The 20,536-nt window shown below is 37.0% G+C and overlaps 1 protein-coding gene across 1 annotated transcript in view; it reads right to left on the bottom strand.

Annotated features, from left to right (window-relative positions):
* The window catches only part of SEC22A (SEC22 homolog A, vesicle trafficking protein), a 61,868-nt gene that overhangs the window by 40,133 nt on the left and 1,199 nt on the right, over positions 1 to 20,536 (bottom strand). The window contains exons 2-3 of the mRNA XM_012780469.3: positions 15,408 to 15,608; positions 350 to 513 (exon numbers count right to left, since the gene is read on the bottom strand). Coding sequence (XP_012635923.1) covers positions 350 to 513; positions 15,408 to 15,589 — 346 coding nt within the window. The 5' untranslated portion in view covers positions 15,590 to 15,608. The remainder of the gene's footprint in view (positions 1 to 349; positions 514 to 15,407; positions 15,609 to 20,536) is intronic.

Raw genomic sequence — 20,536 nt, 5'->3', positions numbered from 1 at the left:
TCCAGCAAATGTTTGCCAATCCCTGTTCTACACTAAGTGGACTATAAAAGATTATCACATAAACACAAAAGTCTGAATCTGATTTATACATTTCTCATTGAGAAATTGTTCTCTGGCATTAATTCTTTGGGCCAATAATCACAATCTCCTTCACAGCTCAAACATAATTTTTTCTACGAGGCATCTAAATTAAGAAAGAAGTTACCATAATTTATACATCATTTACCAAATTATTCTATCAAAAGCTAGGCAGCAGAAGTTTCTCCCCAGCCTCCCAGTATTAGATTTAAAAAAATTGCTTATGACTGTGGAGAAAGGGTAATAAAAAGGAAAAAAATCAGGCCCTTACCAAATTCAATGAAACAGTATGGTCTGACAGCAGTATTTGTCGTCATCATGTTATAAGTAGTAATGAACTCCTTCTGAAGCTCATCCAGGAAAGAGAAGGCGAGAACATTTGGGTAATTTTCAGTGCACAACATCATGTAGCTCACTCCCAGAGAGCTAATAAAACTATAGTGTAAAAAACATTGGTTTTAAAATTTCAAATTAAACCAAGGTAATTCACTGTTTCACAAGACCAGTTCTGTACACCATAAACTGCTGCTTCAGTGGCAATGAAGATATTAACATTTATTATACATTCCAGCAAAAAATTTAAAGGAACCAAAATATGGTACTATTTTAAGTGTGGTTTAAAAACAGCAGACAAAAAAATGGTATGTACTACAGAGGGACATCCACTATAGTTCTAACACTTCAGTTACTTATCACTTGGAGTAGAAAGCAGGGGAAAGAATATATAAATATAGAAATGTTACAGATAGCTTCAAGTCTAACCCTTCAACATAGTGGAACTTATCCACTTTTGAGTTAAGAGCCCTTTACAGATTCTGATGAAAGTTATGTACACTCTCCCCAGAAAGATGTTCAAACAACACAGAACACTGCACACAATTTCAGGATGGTCACTGACCTCTTGAAGTCATCACTGACCCCAGAATCAAATCCTCTACTTCACACAGCAATGAATTATGAATGATTGGTGGGAAAAAAGAGGAATTTATGAGTTCGGTAACAACAAAATAACATAAAAAGGATAGAAATGAGCACTCTTGCTTAGAGCAGAATACTGACAGCTGACTGGTAAATGTGGAAGTAGTGTTAGCATTGGAAAAATCGGCATTTTGCAACCAACACAGAAAAAATTGGATCAAGCAAGGACTATCATGGATGCTAAATCTAGGGGGAAATTTTGATGGAGCACTATATTTGCATGGTTTTAAATTGGCTTCCCATGGATTGCTTATTGTAAAGGGAAAATATTACACAGTTGAAACTAGAACACCTTGACCAAGTATTCTAACATCACTCATGAGGGGCAGATGGACATCATGTGCCTCCAGATGTGATATTCTGATAAAGACATATCAGCTACATAGTATTCTGGCTAAGAATGCATAACCTGAATCTAATCATAAGGAAACATCAGAATAATCAACATTCTATTTTTAAAAAGGAGAATGTTGAAAAAAAGAAATCGAAATGTTTCCAAATCAAAGGAGGCTAAAGAGACAGACAACTAAATGCAGTAGCTAGTCCAGATCCTGTGCCAAAGAGGGGGAAAAATACTATAAAGGATGTTTGTGGATCATTCACAAAAAAGGAAAACAGGCAATAGATTAAACTATGGTATCAATATTAAATTTACTATAGCTGATAAATATACTGTAGTTAAGTAAGAGAATATCTTTAATCTTAGAAAATACACTCTGAAAAAATAATATTTAAAAAAAATGTTAAAAGTAAAAATTATTTTTAAAAAATCCAGAAAACCAATTGGATAGTTCTGGGGTAAAAAAATAATATTTAAAAAAATGTAGAAAGGGGAGATAAGGAAGGAAGGAAGGAAGGAAGGAAGGAAGGAAGGAAGGAAGGGAGGGAGGGAGGGAGGGAGGGAGGGAGGGAGGGAGGGAGGGAGGAAGGAAGGGAGGAAGGAAGGGAGGAAGGAAGGGAGGAAGAAAGAAAATACACTCTGAAGTAGTTAAGAAGAAAGAGGCATGGTATTCGTGTTTCTCTCAAATGGTTCAAACAAAAAATACATCAGGGCCAGGCACAGTGACTCACGCCTGTAATCCCAGCACTCTGGGAGGCCGAGGCGGGCGGATTGCTCAAGGTCAGGAGTTCGAAACCAGCCTGAGCAAGAGTGAGACCCCGTCTCTACTATAAATAGAAAGAAATTAATTGGCCAACTAATATACATAGAAAAAATTAGCCGGGCATGGGGGTGCATGCCTGTAGTCCCATCTACTCGGGAGGCTGAGGCAGCAGGATTGCTTGAGCTCAGGAGTTTGAGTTTGCTGTGAGCCAGGCTGATGCCATGGCACTCACTCTAGCCTGGGCAGCAAAGCGAGACTCTGTCTCAAAAAAAAAACAAAAAAAAACAAATGGGGTAAAATGTTAACAAAAGGTGAATCTGGGAACAGGTATTATTTGAATTTGTCTCATTCATACAACTTTTCTGTAAGTTTGAAATTATTTCTAAATAACAAGTTCAAAATTAAAAACAAAACCTTCTACTTTAGCACTAAAACTAAAACATTTAAATTAACCATGTTCTATGGGGAAAAAGAAAACATCGTATATACCACCCTATAGTAAATAGGCAGAGCACAGGACACATATTAGCCCTTTTTAGTGAGTCACCTAAACATCCTTGTATAGTATTGTCAACACAGCTGGTCAGATCAGGGGCAATAAACAGAATATATAGGATATAACTTCCCACTTTTATGCCAGAGAGTGCTAATCTATCACACAACCTTTATTGCCAATCCTTGATCCATACTGGAGGCACCTCCTCTTTTTTTTCTTTAATAATGTACAGGCAGAATTTATTTATTATTTTCGATTTAGTGTTTAGAATAAATATGTTCACATGATTCAAATTTTAAAAAAATGAAAAATGAAAGGGTTTACTGCACTTAAAGTATCTTATCTCCTACCCCTGCTCAATAGTTCTCCTCTTAGGCAATCCATGCTATTATTAATTTCTATGGATGGGGTGAGGTGGCTCACACTTATAATCCTGGCTCTCTGGGAGGCCGAGACAGGAGGGTTCACTTGAGCTCAGGAGATTGAGACCAGCCTAAGCAAGAGCGAGACCCATCTCTACTAAAAATAGAAAAAATTAGCTGGCAACTAAAAATAGAAACAAAAAATTATCCGGGCATGATGGCAATTGCCTGTAGTCCCAGCTATTCAGGAGGCTGAGGCAGGAGGATTGCTTGAGCTCAGGAGTTTGAGGTTGCTGTGAGCTATGCTGATGCCACGACACTCTACCCAGAGTGACTGAGCAAGACTGTGTCTCCAAAAAAAAAAAAATTCTATGTATCCTTTCAGAGAAACTTTGTGCATATGCAAGTAAATATGCGTATGTGTGGATATGTGTGTGTGTGTGTGTGTAAATGAATCTTTTTTGAAAGACCACCCTAGGCAGCCAAATGGCATGGGATTGGCACTTATTAATACTCTATCACTAATGGTATGGAATATACTGGTGCTGAAACTTTGCTAGTCTTATGCTTCTAGAGTAACCTGGAATACCTTTCTGAAGTTCCACTTAATATAGAGTCATTTGGTGCAATGTCAATGTTTTTCAAAGTGTAAGTTGTTATTTATCAGTGGGTCATAAAATTAGTGAATTACAGCACTTTCTAAAAATTTAAATAGAATATCATAAACCACATATTGTTTCATTAAACTTTTTAGTTTCCTGCATGTATATATGTACTGTTCACAAAGTAAAATGTATTTCTTCTTAAGGATCATAGTCAAATTTAGCCATTGCACATTGAATTTTTCTAAATATCTAAATCAAAGTCCAAAATATGTTTTCCCAAATGATTTTCTCTTTCCAAAAAAATCTTCACTGTCATTATAAAAATTCTTTGACATGTCATTAGCATTCAAATATGCCACACAGGCCGGGCGCGTGGCTCACGCCTGTAATCCTAGCACTCTGGGAGGCCGAGGCGGGCGGATTGCTCGAGGTCAGGAGTTCGAAACCAACCTGAGCAAGAGCGAGACCCCGTCTCTACTATAAATAGAAAGAAATTAATTGGCCAACTAATACGTATAGAAAAAATTAGCCGGGCATGGTGGCGCATGCCTGTAGTCCCAGCTACTCGGGAGGCTGAGGCAGGAGGATCGCTTGAGCCCAGGAGTTTGAGGTTGCTGTGAGCCAGGCTGACGCCATGGCACTCACTCTAGCCTGGGCAACAAAGCGAGACTCTGTCTCAAAAAAAAAAAAAAAAAATATGCCACACAATAACTTGAATATAATTGGTGATTGGCTTCTACGCCCTGGGAATTCCCAACTGGCTAGAAAGAAGTTATTAATATTCTACTATCTTCCAAAAATATGACTGAAGTTTTTGGACTCTTTTGTGTTATGTCAGGGTTTTACTGTATTTCCATTCTTACAGAGTGAATCACAGACACCTAATGACAGTTTATCCCAAACGGTTTATCTTGCTTGTGCTAAATTTAATTAGAGAATTATATGTGAAATAAAGGAAATCCTATGTTTTTAAGATTGTATGTTAGTATTTTCAGGGAATCTTTATTTTGCTATAATTACATGATACTCTCTGAAAAGGCTATAAAGTGATGTGCAATATTATGGCTTTTCATAGTGAATTTAGGCTTATCATGCTTTATTTGAACTGCAAAGCCAGTTATCCAAAGGTAAACACAACTCAGCTAATTTGTGTTTATAATAAAAATTTCTGCTTTTTCAACTATCACTAGGACAGATCAAAAGATTCCCACCATTTCACTGAGGACTACTCATGAAATAGTCTAAAGTCACGATAGGCATGCCAGTTTATACATGTTTTAGTCATGTTCATTAGGTTCACTTAGCTCATATTTTATAAACAATCTGGCAGTTATCCCTCTGCCTTGAGGAGAAAGAAGAGAAACAGTAGTAATAGTAATGGCAGCACGTACAGTTTACTGACCAGTTAGTATGAACGAGGCCCTTTGCTAAGTACTTCACATATTTAGTTGCATTCTCACAATAAAGGGGCACTACTATCTCCACTTCACAAATGAATGAACAGAAGCTCAGAGAAGTTCAGTAACTTACCCAAGGCCACACACCATTAAAGAAACAGAGCTTTTATTTATTGAAATAAATAAATTTATCTATTTATTTAGATAAATTCCTAAATTTATCAGGAATAAATTTAGTCCTGATTCCAAAGCCCATGTTCTTTCCAAACACAACACCAACTTCCATATAGTATAGATGAACCATTTATGTCCTAATTCACCAACAGGTTTTCACCTTTTCCAAGCCAGGCTTTAGGGTTCAGGTCAGTGAGTTTTCAACATGTCTCTACTTTAAAGAGAGGGATATTTTCAGGGGCCATGTAGAATTACTCACCTCCACAGTGAGTACCCCCAGATGGCTATTCAGGTCTAACAGACATGTCTGTTCTCCCTTTCTCACTGTCACCAATGATACGTACACACACACACACACACTCTCTCTCTTGCCTCTATTCTCCACCTTGAGCAAAATTTTTAAATTGCCACTTTTTTTCCTACCATACTCTAATTTCTTTTTATTTCCCTTCCATTTCTGGGCTTTGGTGCCAATGGAGCACCAAAGCTACTTTACAGCTACTGCCTTTCTTCTGCCCAAGGAATTCATCCAATTTCATTACATCTTTGGTTCCCCTCCCTGGCAAATGCACTAGGCACTTCTTTAGGATCAAGTATATCCTGAACAGGTAAGGCCTGGCAGAAGTCCAAAAACCAAATAAAGGGAGGTGGTTAACTTCTTCCAATCAGTTTGTTAAAAAGCTAATTCTATCATATGTCCAAGCCATCCATGAGTGATTCCTAAAGTCCAACAAAATGAATACATGGTTTCAGACATTAAACTTTTTCTCACATCTAATTTTATTTACAAACTGTTAAAGACATTTTACACATCACCAATTAAACACTAACATTATTATGGACAATGCTAGCCTGTTGCACCAAACTAAATAATTAGTAAAAGCAACAATCTTCCCCTCAACAGACAGAACATCTAGCACAGGTCTAGCATTCTACTCCACAGGATATGATATCAAAGACAAAGTCCCTGCCTTCCAGGAGTTTGCAATACAATCACTGGGGATGTACTTAAAATATACAAAACAAGACAAATATATAAAACCGTATTTTATAGCATGCTAAATGACAAGGTATATAGCAAACTATTGATAAATTGATATAATTAATATTGATATTGCATATAATTTTCACTCTACAATTGTACCACTACACAAAGAAAATCTACTTATCCTTTGTAGCCACATCTGTCCAGTGAATAACTTTCCTGGGTGCAGAAAAGTTCTCCAATAGGACTCCAATACCATCTCTACTTTGTTTTATTTGCTGGAAAAATATTTTTGAAATAGAACCTTCCACACTGAATTCCATTCGCTAAAATAAAATGTTTAAACTTTAAAATATTATATAGAAAGTGAGCATACCTTATGTATTTTATTATCACCAAATACACCTAATAGAAAATAAGGTGAAAAAAGACTTTGCCATCAGTGGTACAATGAGATGAGAAGCAGAAAGAGAGCTCAGTAGCACTGAGTGTCTACCATATGTGCATCCTACTAGGAACTTCATATTTTCTCACTTATTCCTTTCTATATGGCCAATTTTCAATTACCTTCCAATGGTGAAGAGCCAAATCATGAGTAAATTATCCCATGAATAAAAGATCAATTTTAACTACTAATTTTCACCTCATTAAATAAGAAAATGTTAATATGCCATATGCCTGGTGATAGCAACTTATAACAGTAAGCTAAAGGAAAATCTGAAATGATTACACCATCAGAGCCTTGAATAAACTACAGAGCAAAGTTTGCCTTTGACATCTTCATCTCTTTTTCTACAGAGTTAACCTATTTCCTAATTCACCATTTCCCACTATCCTAACACAACCACACTCAAGAGAATGAAGATCCTGACTTTTTAAAATAATTGATCATAGATAATCCCTAATTTACCTAATGGTTATATTTCTAAGTTTATTGCACCTACATCTTATTTTCCCATAGAAACTATACTGTACCCTGGACCAGATCAATTCACAACCAAATATTACCAGACCTACAAAAAATGAGCTGGTATCCATATTGCAGAAATTATTGCATAACATCAAGAAGGAGGGGATCCTCCCCAATTCATTCTATCAAGCCAGTATCACCCTGATACCAAATCATGGAAAGGACACAACAAAAAAAGAAAACTACAGATAAATATCCCTTAAGAATATAGATGCAAAAATCCTCAATAAAATACTAGGAAACGGAATTCCACGGCATGTCAAAAAAATAATGCACCATGATGAAGTGGACTTCATCCCAGGGATGCAAGGATGGCTCAACATATGTAAATCAATAAATGTGATTCACCACATAAACAAAAGCAAAGACCATATGACATCAATAGATGCAGAAAAAGCATCTAACAAAATTCAGCACCCTTTCATGATAAAAACCCCCAACAAACTAGGCATAGAAGGAACATATCTCAAAATTATAAAAGCCATATATGACAAACCCACAACCAACATCATACTGCATGGGGAGAGGTTGAAAGCATTCCCCCTAAGAAGTGGAGCAAAACAAAGGTGCCCACTGTCACCACTTCTATTCAACATAGTGCTGGAAGTCCTAGCCAGAGCAATCAGGCAAGGGAAAGAAATGGTATCCAAATCGGGAAAAAGGAGATCAAATTATTGTTTTTTGCTGATGCTATGGTCTTGTATCTAGAAAACGCCAAAGACGCCACACTAAGAGACTCCTGGAATTGATAAATAAATTCAGCAAAGTCTCAGATTACAAAATGAGTGTTCATAAATCAGCAGCATTTCTATACATCAGTAACGGTCAAGTTGCACAGCCACAGAAATTGTCAAGAGAGCAAACAGACAACCCACAGAATGGGAGAAAATTTTTGCAAGCTACATACGTGATAAAGGGCTGATAACTAAAATCTATTTAGAACTCAGGAAAATCAGCAAGGAAAAATCAAACAACCCTATCAAAAAAAGTGAGCAAAGGATATGAACAGAAACTTTCCAAAAGAAGACAGAATAATGGCCAACATATGGAAAAATGCTCAACATCTCTAATCATCAGAGAAATGCAAATCAAAACCACAATGAGATATCACTTATCTCCAGTGAAAATGGCCTTTATTGACAAGTCCCAAAACAATAAATGTTGGCATGGATATGGAGAGATAGGATGGGTGGATATGGATAGATAGGATCACTCCTACATTGCTGGTGGGACTGCAAACTAGTTCAACCTCTGTGGAAAGCAATATGGAGATACCTTAAAACGAATACAAGTGGATCTACTACTTGATCCAGCAATCCCATTAACTGGCATCTACCCAAAAGAACAAAAGTCACTCTATAAAAAAGACACTTGCACTTGAATGTTTATAGCAGCACAATTCACAATTGCAAAGATGTGGAACAACCCAAGTGCCCATCAATACACGAGTGGATTAATAAAATGTGGTATATCTATACCACGGAGTACTATTCAGCTATAAGAAACAACAGTGATATAGCACTTCTTGTATTTTCCTGGATAAAGCTGGAACCCATTCCATTAAGTGAAGTATCCCAAGAATGGAAAAATAAACACCACATGTACTCACCATCAAATTGGTATTAACTGATCAACACTTAAGTGGACATATAGGAATAACATTTATTGGGTGTCAGGCAGGTGTGGGGGAGGGGATGGGTATATACATACATAATGAGTGTGATGCGCACCAAGTGGGAGATCAACAGGCTTGAAGCTCTGACTGGGGGTGGGGGGGAACCAAGGGCAATATACATAACCTTAACATTTGTACCCTCATAATATGCTGAAAAAAATTAATAATAATAAAAAGAAGATATTTATAATTGTGAAAAAAAAAATAACAGTCAAGCCAAGAGTAAAATAGAAGACTCAATATCATTCACAACAGCTATAAACAAAATAATACTTAACCAAGGAGGTGAAAGACCTCTACAAAGAGAACTACAAAACCCTGATGCAACAAAATATATCATGCTCCTGGATCAGTAGAATCAATATTGTTAAAATGTCTATACTACCCAAGGTGATTTACTGATTCAATGCAATCCCCCATGAAAATATCAACATCATATTTCACAGATATAGACAAAATAATTCTATGCTTTATTTGCAACCAGAAAAGAGCCCAAATAGCCAAAACAATCTTAAGCAAAAAGAACAAATCTGGAGGCATCACAGAACCAGACTTCAAACTATACTACAAGGTAATAGTAACCAAAACAGCATGGTACTGGCATCAAAATAGAGACATACATCAATGGAACAGAACATAGAACCCAGATATAAAACCATCTACATACAGCTAACTGATCTTTGACAAGCAGACAACAATATACACAGGGTAAAAGAAGCCCTATTCAATAAATGGTGCTGGGAAAACTGGATAGCCACATGCAGAAGAATGAAACAGGATCCATATCTCTCACAATTCACAAAAATTAATTCAGGATGGATAAGACTTAAATGTACGGCATGAAACTATAAGAATTCTAGAAGAAAATGTAGATAAAACTCTTCTATTATAGATATTGGCATAGGCAAAGAATTTATGACTAAGACCCCAATGGCAATTATAGCAACAATAAAAATAAATAAATGGGACTTGATTAGATTAAAAAGCTTCTGCACAGCTAGGAAATAATCAACAGAGCAAACAGACAACCTACAGAATGGGAAAAAATATTCACAAACTATATATCCAATAAAGGGCTAATATCCAGAATCTACAAAAAAGTCAAACAAATCAGCATGAAAAAAACAACCCCATTAAAAAGTGGGTAAGAAACATGAACAGAAGCTTTTCAAAAGAAGACAGACAAATGGCCAATAAACATATGAAAAAATGCTCAACATCACTAATCATCAGGGAAATGCAAATTAAACCACAATGAGATATCACCTTACACCTGTTAGAATGGCTTTTATTAAAAAGTCCAAAAACAATAGATGCTGGTGCAGATGCAGAGAGAAAAGAACTCTTACACACTGTTGGTGGGACTGCAAATTAGTTCAACCTATGGAAAACAGTATGGCGATTCCTCAAAGAGCTAAAAGTACAGACCTACCATTTGATCCAGGAATCCCACTATTGGGTATCTACCCAAAGGAAAAGAAGTCATTTTATCAAAAGACACCTGCACTCAAATGTGTACTGCAACACACTTTGCAATTGCAAAGATGTGGACTCAACCTAAGTGCCCTCAATTCATGAGTGGATTAATAATAAAATGTGGTATATTTATATCATGGAGTACTACTCAGCCACAAAAAAGAACTAATTAATTCCTTTTGCAACAATTTGGATAGAACTAGAGACCATTATCCTAAGTAAAGTATCTAAACAATGGAAAAACAAACATGATACGTAGATGCTATTAAATTGGAACTAACCAATGACCACATATGGGTATAGAAAGAAGTAAAACTCAGAGGAAATCAAGTAGGGGGAAGGGGGAGAAAGGGATGGTGAAAACCTACCTAATGGGTACAATGAACATTATTTGGGTGATGGGCACACTTATAGCTATGACTCAAGAATTACAAAAGCGATCCATGTAACCAAAAACATTTGTACCCCCTTAATATTTGAAATAAAAAAATGGAAGAAAAAGAAACTGTACTGTAACAGTAATTAGGTTCCTAGGCCAGTGCACAGAGCACATTTAACATATGTGGTGCTGAAAAGTAGTACATTTTGCCATAATAAACAATACAAAAGTAATGTGATGCTAGCAATAAGACAAAAGTAATGTGATGCTAGCAATAAGACAAAACAGGAAAGTAGGATATATAGGTTATCCCTTCCTCCAAGTGGTTTGGTAGCTATCGGTGGGTTGCATTCCCCTGACACAATGCCTCTCCACCAAACACCTAGTCTCCAAGGAGACAATGTCATCACTTTTAGTCTTCACACATACTCTGTTCCTCTCATTAGTGTCAACCAAAAAAAGAGAGAGGGTGGTATTTCACTTAATTCTTTTCCCTGGATAACTTCTCTGCCACAAAAAGTGAAAAGAAATAGGAGAATTAGGAATACATGCTGTAAAGAAAAAGATTAGGGTTTAGGGTAGCAACTCTGTCTTTTAGTAGAGAATAATTTCAATCTTGAAGGCAAAAGACTATGGTTCAGAGATACCATTTATTAACTTTGTGACTTTGAAGTAGTTTCTTTACATCCTTAAGTCTCTTTTACTTTATCTGTAAAATAGGGGTGATAGTACTATAATGTCTCTCTGTCCAGCATCCCTTCCCCTTTCTGTTTAGGGGATTACCTCCAGCTCCATTATCTATTCTATGTGGCTTTGGTAGAGTTGCCTGACAAAGTGGTGGGGGGCATGTAATCCAGGCCCAGCCAACTACGAATACCTTATCCCCTCTGACCACATAATTAGTCCAAAAATGAGCCATGACACAAGCAAAACAAATTAAAGTCCTGTTGAAACATGGAGGAGAGGAGCTGCTCAGCTGGACTAAAGTAAGCCTGGAGCTGCCTGTGTAGTGCTTTCTAGTCTGTGGAGAACACCTATCTGCAAAAGGTGAGAGACTACGGAAATGAGAGAAAGAGTCCCAATAACAACATCTGCAAAGCCAGCCCCACCTCTATCCTTCACAATATCCTTTTTGCTTGAGTTAGCATGAGTTGTGTGTCTGCCCCCTGGCAATGAGAAAGAGCTCTATTTAATAGCCATTCAAAGAGCTGTGGCAAAGTTTAACAGTAATGTAAATAAAGTGCCTGGCAATTGCAAGTAGTCAATAACTGGGTTATTGTTGAAGTTGTTACTCCAGTAATGCAAAAATATCACCCAAGAGTGAAAGGAAAGCACTGATACAGATGGAAAGTATCCTTGGTTTTAGTAAACCAAAAAAGGCAGGTAGGCCTAAAATAGCATTCCTGGCTGAAAGTAGCAGTTTGGGGAGAAAATAAACACTCAGGCAAGAAGAGAAGCGAGAAGGCACATAGTCAGTATCAGACTTCAAATGAATTCACAGTGAATGAACTAAGGAATTTTATTTCTTGTACTAAAATTCATAGTAGGGTATAACTGACCTCCCAAAGGGTATTTGACTTTTCATGAGAATAGTGTCTCAATGTTTAAAGAGATCCCAAAATGCATAATTATGATTTTTAAACCCCTAAAGCCAATTGTCAAGTTTTAAGATCTCAGATGATCCAATTTAATTTTCATGACTAATCATTATTACTTTAGTCATTTTTTTAAGTAGTGACATAAGTTTATTCATTAAAAATTTATTATAGTTTAGGGAAAGTATTCTTCAACTGATAAAACAGATGAATTCCTTAAAATGTTATACAGATAGATTGTATCTATATCTCGCTATGGAAATCACAAAACCAAATACCCCCACACTCCATCCCACCCTGCCCAGTCCACAAGTTGAAACCTTCTGGAGAAAATGAAGACAAATCCATGGCATTCTAAACATTGCCATACTCTCAAAACAACCAACTTTCATTTAGCAGCTACTATGACATGTGCAAGGCATTGTGCTAGCACAAGCCATGCTCCACAGAATATGCTCCATCAGCTAAACTGAGTATCCAGACACTACAATCAGATGAAATTCATCATTTTCCCAATACACAGGGGGAGAAAATTAAAAAGATTTTCTCATTTTTAAATGTGATTCCTCTAATTTTTCCCCCCTCAAACTCTGGGCTTCCTCAGCCTATTCAACTAGAATCTAATGTGAGGTACCATCTGATTTGGCACATAATTATACACGTAGTTATTTTGGTAGTGTTCTGCAAAGAAAGGGCACTTTAATTTCTATACAAACTTGAAAACCACAATGCTAAGAAATGAGAAATCAAAACTAGTATAAGCCAGGGCAGATCAATTTCCTCAGTGAGTTATAGCCCAGTTATAGAGAGAGGATAGAGAAATAAAAATTAAATTAAAAATTTTAATAAATTACAAAAAAGGCAGTCAAGAAAGTTCTACAGGCACTCTATGAAGGGATTGAGATCATTAGAGAAATGGAATAGTAACAAGGAAGAAGGTGATTCAAAAGAAGTAGGCTATCAGCTGGGCTTTGAAGGAAAGAGAAGCATTTAACATGGCTAGGAGAAAGGCAGCATGGTGGCAATTCCAGGCTGTGTTATCACATTGCTACTGCAGATCTCGCAAACTCATGATGGTTAGTAAAAGAGTTGTGATGTGACAATTTTAAGTCTGTTAACACTCATAAATTCCCAGTTTTATATATTTCAGTCTAAGCTCATTGCCATATACTGTAAAAACCTCAATAAACTAAAACCAACTAACAAGACCTCTTATCAATGATAGAAAATATATGAAATCCAGGTTCTTGTCAGGAACTAGAACTAAAAATTCTATTTTTCAATCCTTTTTAAAAGCTTGGCTACAAAAATAACATGCATAGAGGTTTTTCTATGCATAGGTTTAAAAGCTATGTCATCTATTTATTCCTTTAGACATATCTGGATTGTGTTCTTGGATCAGGCCAGATTAGACCCCTGCTGATTTATCCTACTCCTAAACTCTCTCATAAAATTGCTTTTTGCACCAATCCCATCAATTATCCACTCTTTGCTTTGGCTACAAGGAAACTCAGGGTAATATCTGTAACCTTTTTCTAAAAAATGAATGAACTATGCAGTTGCACCTCCAGAAGGAAATTTTACTTCAGTTTATTATTTCTCCCATCTCTATTTTCCTTTAACTGATTTCCTCACTTGTCCTCTTGAATTATTTTTGGAAATTGCTCAAATCCTTTGGGTGGAATAAGATGGGGTATAAATAAATATAAAACCTAGAATTCACAATTAAACAGAAGTGGATGGATTAAAATTTTATTACATTTTATTTTACTTTTAAGAAAATAAGCCAAAGGAACAAAACACATTTGAAAAAAGTTAGGTTTTGGAGGGTTTTAGTCCAAGATATCTACCAGAATATATATTCAAGTTTATTTCCTATAACTTTGACATCTCTGTACACCACTATACAATAATAACTGAAACTCAGAATAATGACCCAGAGCACTAAAAGAGCCTATTAAGGAAAATATTTAAATGTTTCAAGTTTTTTCTCCTAAAAATAGAAGCAGGCTAAGTCATCATTTTAGATATACTTGAACCACCACCATCACCACAACATTTTCTAGTTAAGCCCTCAGAAAAACCAAATAAATATAACATCTCATTATCTTACCATTATCCAGGTAATCCAGGAAGTTGTGGACATTCTCTGAAGTTCTATTCTAGGCCTCTATCTAAACTCCATGGGCATTTCTACCCTCACAATTTGAGTTACATGTATGTGAATGATTCCAAAATATCCCATCTCCACTGGCCTGCCCTGTCAAACCTCAATTAAAGTAATCAAAATGGAGCTTCATCATGTTTTCTTTCTTTCTCACCCCTCATAAACAATCCCTTCAAAAGACTTCATTTCTGACAATGACACCATCATTCTGTCCAATTCTAAAGCTTCAGTCATCTTTGCCCCTTTCTTCTCTTCATCTCTAGTATTCCATCTTATCAGGCTTGATCACTTCCCTTTAAGTGTCTGTTTGGCATTTCTCTATTTTTGAATATTACTGATTTTTTTTTTTAGAGACAGGCTCTCACTCTGTCACCCAGGTGGAGTACAGTGGCTCAATTATAGCTTATTATAACCTTGAACTCCAAGGCTCAAGGGATCTACCTGCCTCAGCCTCCCCTAGGACTACAGGTATACACCACCATGCCCAGCTAATTTTTTGATATTTTTTGCCCAGGCTGGTCTCAAACTCCTGGCCTCAAGTGATCTTCCTACCTCAGCCTCCCAAAGTGCTTGGTTTACAGGCATGAGCTACCATGTCTGGTGGTATTTTCTTTTTCATTTACACTTTTACTTTCCTACTTCGGGGTGTAATAAGTTGACCTCTCTGCCTTGTCTCTCTCCTTTCAAACTTTCCATTTCACTCTGTGTTCCACTGTCTCAGAACTGTTTTTTAACAAGTCACTTCCCTCAAACCTGCAACAGAGCTTCCTATAACCTATTACATCAAAGTGACATCCCTCAATCTGAACCTTAGGGCAATCCAGGATCTGGCGCCACACTGATTATCACACATGTCTCACAACTATTTCTAAACTAGTCAAGCACTAATTTTCATTGTAACCACTAAACGTCATTAAAACAAGCACCACTAGGCAAGCGATTCTAATAAAGCAAATTTAAGTCTTACTTAATGTTATGACGTCCAGTTTTCAGTGTACATCTATCAGGAAGTTGAGCAAGTTTCCTTGAGAGCATTTTAAAATACTTTCTGCACTCCTGCATTCCTGTGTTTTGTTCATAATCAGTAGAAGCAGAAAGTGGCAGTCCATCTCTGACACGAATGACTGAGGCAGATAAAATCATAGACATTTCAACCGACTGAGAAGACCTAAAATAAAATAAACAATTTGGGTTAGATAAAAATTAAAGCCAAACTTGATAAGCCTATGTAAAAATGTTCAACTTACTAGTAATCAAAGAATACTAATTAAAACAATGGTAACCATGCTTCACTTAACAAATTACCTTTAAAAAAATAACACTTGCTTCTGTCTGATATTCTCATAAATACAGGTGAAAGTAAAAATTGGTACAAACACCATTCTCAAAACAATTTCTGGGCCCATCCCCCCAAAATTTTGACCCACTGACTGTTGGGGCTTGGGAATCTTAAATTTTAATTTTAACAAGTTCCCAAGGCGATTATTTTGCTTATTGTCTAAGGACCATACTTTGAAAAACACTGAATTAAAACATGTTCACCATCTGAGATTAAGTGATAACTCTTCTCTGTTCAGCCATCATAGCACAGAGCCACTAAATGTTTCTTTACTAGCAGCAGGGGCAACTGGTGAAAATTCAAACATTTGATATAAATTTAATAAGCTTTTTTCAGAGATATTGTATGTCAGAGAGTAAATTAATCTTTACCTGCCCACTTCAGCTAGGTACCTTCATTTCAAAACTGAAAATTGAGTTAGTAATGTACCCCAAAAAATGCCACAGAAAATCAATTAATAAGGAGTTGTTTTTTTTTTTTTTTTTTTTTTTTTTTGAGACAGAGTCTCGCTTTGTTGTCCAGGCTAGAGTGAGTGCCGTGGCGTCAGCCTAGCTCACAGCAACCTCAAACTCCTGGGCTTGAGTGATCCTTCTGCCTCAGCCTCCCGAGTAGCTGGGACTACAGGCATGCGCCACCATGCCCGGCTAATTTTTTATATATATATCAGTTGGCCAATTAATTTCTTTCTATTTATAGTAGAGACGGGGTCTCGCTCTTGCTCAGGCTGGTTTTGAACTCCTGACCTTGAGCAATCCGCCCGCCTCGGCCTCCCAAGAGCTAGGATTACAGGCGTGAGCCACAGCGCCCGGCCTAATAAGGAGTTTTGAAATCAGGAATTAATAGTTTTCTTGCTGTGTGAAGTAAAAATCTGACTGTTAGAGTGGTAACTGATCTGACAATAAAAATTAATCCAAATAATAAAGCTAATGCATTAAGTTTACTATCCCCTTTTCTACTTTTCGTGAGGAATGGGGAGAAATCTCTAGGGAATATTAATAATACACCATTATCCTTTAATATTTTTCTCCTTTATTTATTTAAAGAGAAAAAACCAAAGCATGTTAAATTAGCCTTTTTACCACAGTGGAATCTTCAAACTAAAGTCCCAGTATGACATATATATATCAGTATTTTTTTTCCATTCATCCAAATTCTTTTTCTCACCTAAAAGCAGTAGCAAGAGAAAGGTGAGATCCCTGAAGAGAAGATATCTACACTATAAACCCCTCTTTAAAAATTGTACTATGTTTGGGATGGGCGAGGTGGCTCATGCCTGTAGTCCTAGCACTCTGGGAGGCCGAGGCAGGTGGATTGCTCGAGGTCAGGAGTTTGAAAGCAGCATGAGCAAGAGTAACACCCCAATCTGTACTAAAAATAGAAAGAAATTAATTGGACAACTAAAATATATATAGAGAAAAAAATTAGCCAGGAATGGTGGTACATGCCTATAGTCCCAGCTACTCGAGAGGGTGAGGCAGAGGATTGCTTAAGCCCAGGAGTTTGAGGTTGCTGTGAGCTAGGCTGATGCCATGGCACTCTAGCCTGGGCAACAGAGTGAGACACTGTCTCAAAAAAAAAAAATTGTACCATGTTTTATTTAATTATCAAACCAAAATTGTAACATTTAGCCTAAGTGTAAGAAAGCAGGAAAATGGCTGGGCATTGTGGCTCACACCTGTAATCCTAGCACTCTGGGAGACAGAGGCACGAAGATTGCTTGAGCTCAGGAGTTCAAGACCAGCCTAAGCAAGAGTGAGATCCTGTCTATACTAAAAATAGAAGAAATTAGCTGGGTATGATAGCACACACCTGTAGTCCCAGTTACTCCAGAGGCTGAGGCAGAAGGAGCACTTGAGCCCAGGCGTTTTAGGTTGCTGTGAGCTAGGCTGACACCACAGCACTCTAGCATAGGCAACAGAGTGAGACTCTGTCTCAAAAAAAAGAAAGTAGGAAAATGTCTTACTTCATATTGTTAATCATTTATTATTTAAATATAATATAAACTGTTATCTTGCTAGACGTGGAAATGCAAAGAAATAACCATTCTGGGAATTAACGTGAGGGTTGATTGTGACTGATAGTTCCAAAAGTTTATATTTTAGTATTTAAAAGTAGATTTCATTCTTTTATGCCTGACCTTTCTAAGAACCTAATAGCAATATTAGGAATAGTCTTTATAATTACATTACCAACTTTCACGTAGGCTTCACACACTTTAGGCTTTAACCAAAAGCAAAACACAGCAATTACATTCTCTGTCAAAACTCTTAAAAAGTTGCCAGAGGATTGTTTCTATCTATCAACAGATAAGATTTTCTGATGAGAAAAAGTGAAATATCTTCCTCCCAGAGTAATTTGATATAGCATCCAAACCAATTGAACTTAAGAAAGCAAAAGAAACTGGAATGAATGTCTGATGATCAATGCCAGCCTTAACTAATTTGTAGATGGATTCCAATCACCTCAGGACAAGCAGTCTCTCCATCAACTCAATAAACACACCCTCCCCCCTTTTTAAAAATGTTTACCTTGAATTCATAATGTTTTTTTTAAACTAATCTTATCTAAACTGTGCTAGTAAAAAAGAAATCTGTTCATATCAAGGCCAAGTGGAGTTAGAGCACCATTGGGGGTCTAAGTAGGGTGTGGTCGGGGAAAAGAAAACCCCCAAGGAAGAACCCATGGAACTGTGGAATGCAAGAGGTTACATAGGACAATTGCACTGGAAGATTAAGGTGCAGTAGTTTTTATCTTATCAGGGCCATATTTTATTTTTAGGCCACTGGTCCATTTTTCCTCACCTTTAACACAGACAAAATATTACACCTGCCTTTAGACAGCAGCAGATACTTCACAGGGAATCTGAGTAGTGGCCTGTTTTTCCTCTCTCCAACAGGAATATTGGAGGGAAAAGCCCAAGTAAGAACCTAGGTAAATATAGGTTAACTTTTATGTAGAGGCTGGGGAAAACAAACTCCCACAATGCCAGACTACTATTGCAGTGGTTAACAACCTCTTAACCCAAGATAACCAGATGCTGACCCCTCTTCTTCAGAACCATGTTGAATAATGAGTGTGGGCCAAGGTATCAGAAAGGCAATAAAGAAAATCCAAAATATAAGTAGATTTTGTATCTACTTTGTAGCCAAATGCTCTCATAAACGCCTCCTTTAAGATTAAAAACATTTACATTGGAGTCAAGCACTTGCATTTTATTTTAGTTCATCATTGCCCAAACTTCGGTTATCTAAGTACCACTTGAGAATTTTTACCTTATCTTCATCCCACCTCTACTATTATTTACCTAATATCAGTCTTTCAACTGACTTACATTTTGCCCTATATATTTTTAGCAATATCTATGAAATCAATTTTTTTTTTTTGAGACAGAGTCTCGCTCTGTTGCCCAGGCTAGAATGCCGTGTCAGCCTAGCTCACAGCAACCTCAAACTCCGGGGCTCAAGCAATCCTTCTGCCTCAGCCTCCCAAGTAGCTGGGACTACACGCATGCGCCACCATGCCTGGCTAATTTTTTCTATATATATTATTCGGCCAATTAATTTCTTTCTATTTTATAGTAGAGACAGGGTCTCGCTGTTGCTTAGGCTGGTTTTGAACTCCTGACCTCGAGCAATCCGCCCGCCTCGGCCTCCCAGAGTGCTAGGATTACAGGCGTGAGCCACTGCGCCCGGGCCTATGAAATCAATTTTGAAGTATTAGGTTTTTCTCATTTAAATTAAAATAAAATTTGTTTGTTTTATTGAAATATGTGTGCAAAAATTTTTGGAAATTTTTTTAAATATTCAACTGCTTATGATATTATTTTGCATATGTGACAGTATCAAAGTTTGGGAAACACTACCTTGCTATATATTATTTATCAAAAGTGCTGAGATATGTGGGAAGGGGGGAGGGGGTTAATTGGGTAAGAAAGCTATACTAATTGTGATGCACAGGATGGGGGCAGATTGAAAGAAAAAGAGAAAGGACTTTACATAGCCATAGCTTAGCAGGGAGGCACTTAGAAAACAGAGCATGAAAAGGGCAGGGAAAAAGATACTAAGGGCAGCCAGAACTTATTCTGCCACATTGCTTGTGCCCCCTAGCTTATTTAAAGTCTTTGATACTCCTATTATTCCATTTTGAAATAATAATGAAAGAACAAGTTAAATTTTAAGAGGCAGTACAGTATGGTAGTTAAGAGGACAGACTCTGGAGCCAGGCTGCCTAGGTTCTAATCCTGGCTCCAGCGTGTACTTAGCCAAGTAATCATGGGCAAGCTTTGCCTTTCTAAACCTCAGTTTCCACACCTGTAAATTATGGCTACTAAAAGTATATATCTCACAGAGTTGTTTTAAAGATGCCAATAGTATCTATCTCATAGGATCATGTAAAGCACCAGAAACATTGCCTTGTAATATCCTAAAAGTGCTATATTAAGAATCTGCTATGTTATCCTTCTTACTTACTGATATCCCTCTATAGACCAGGCATTTTATAGGTATTACTTCAGAGACTCCTTCCAAAAACCTGGCAGGTAGGTATTATTAGTTTCATTTTACCTTTGAGGAAATTCAAGCCCAGAAAATTTAAGTAATTTGATCAATCTCTAAACTAGGAAGTGGTAAAGTAGGGATTTAAACTCAGCTGTAACCCCAACGATTCTATGAGACACTGCCTCTCAACATGTCCAAACTTCTTACTCAAACACATGGAAAGGAAGGTCACAGGCACCCCTTTCATACGACCTGGGCTCC

This window comes from Microcebus murinus, chromosome 1 (assembly GCF_040939455.1).
Source record: "Microcebus murinus isolate Inina chromosome 1, M.murinus_Inina_mat1.0, whole genome shotgun sequence".
Classification (NCBI taxonomy): domain Eukaryota; kingdom Metazoa; phylum Chordata; class Mammalia; order Primates; family Cheirogaleidae; genus Microcebus; species Microcebus murinus.
This window is presented reverse-complemented; position numbering and strand designations above follow the sequence as displayed.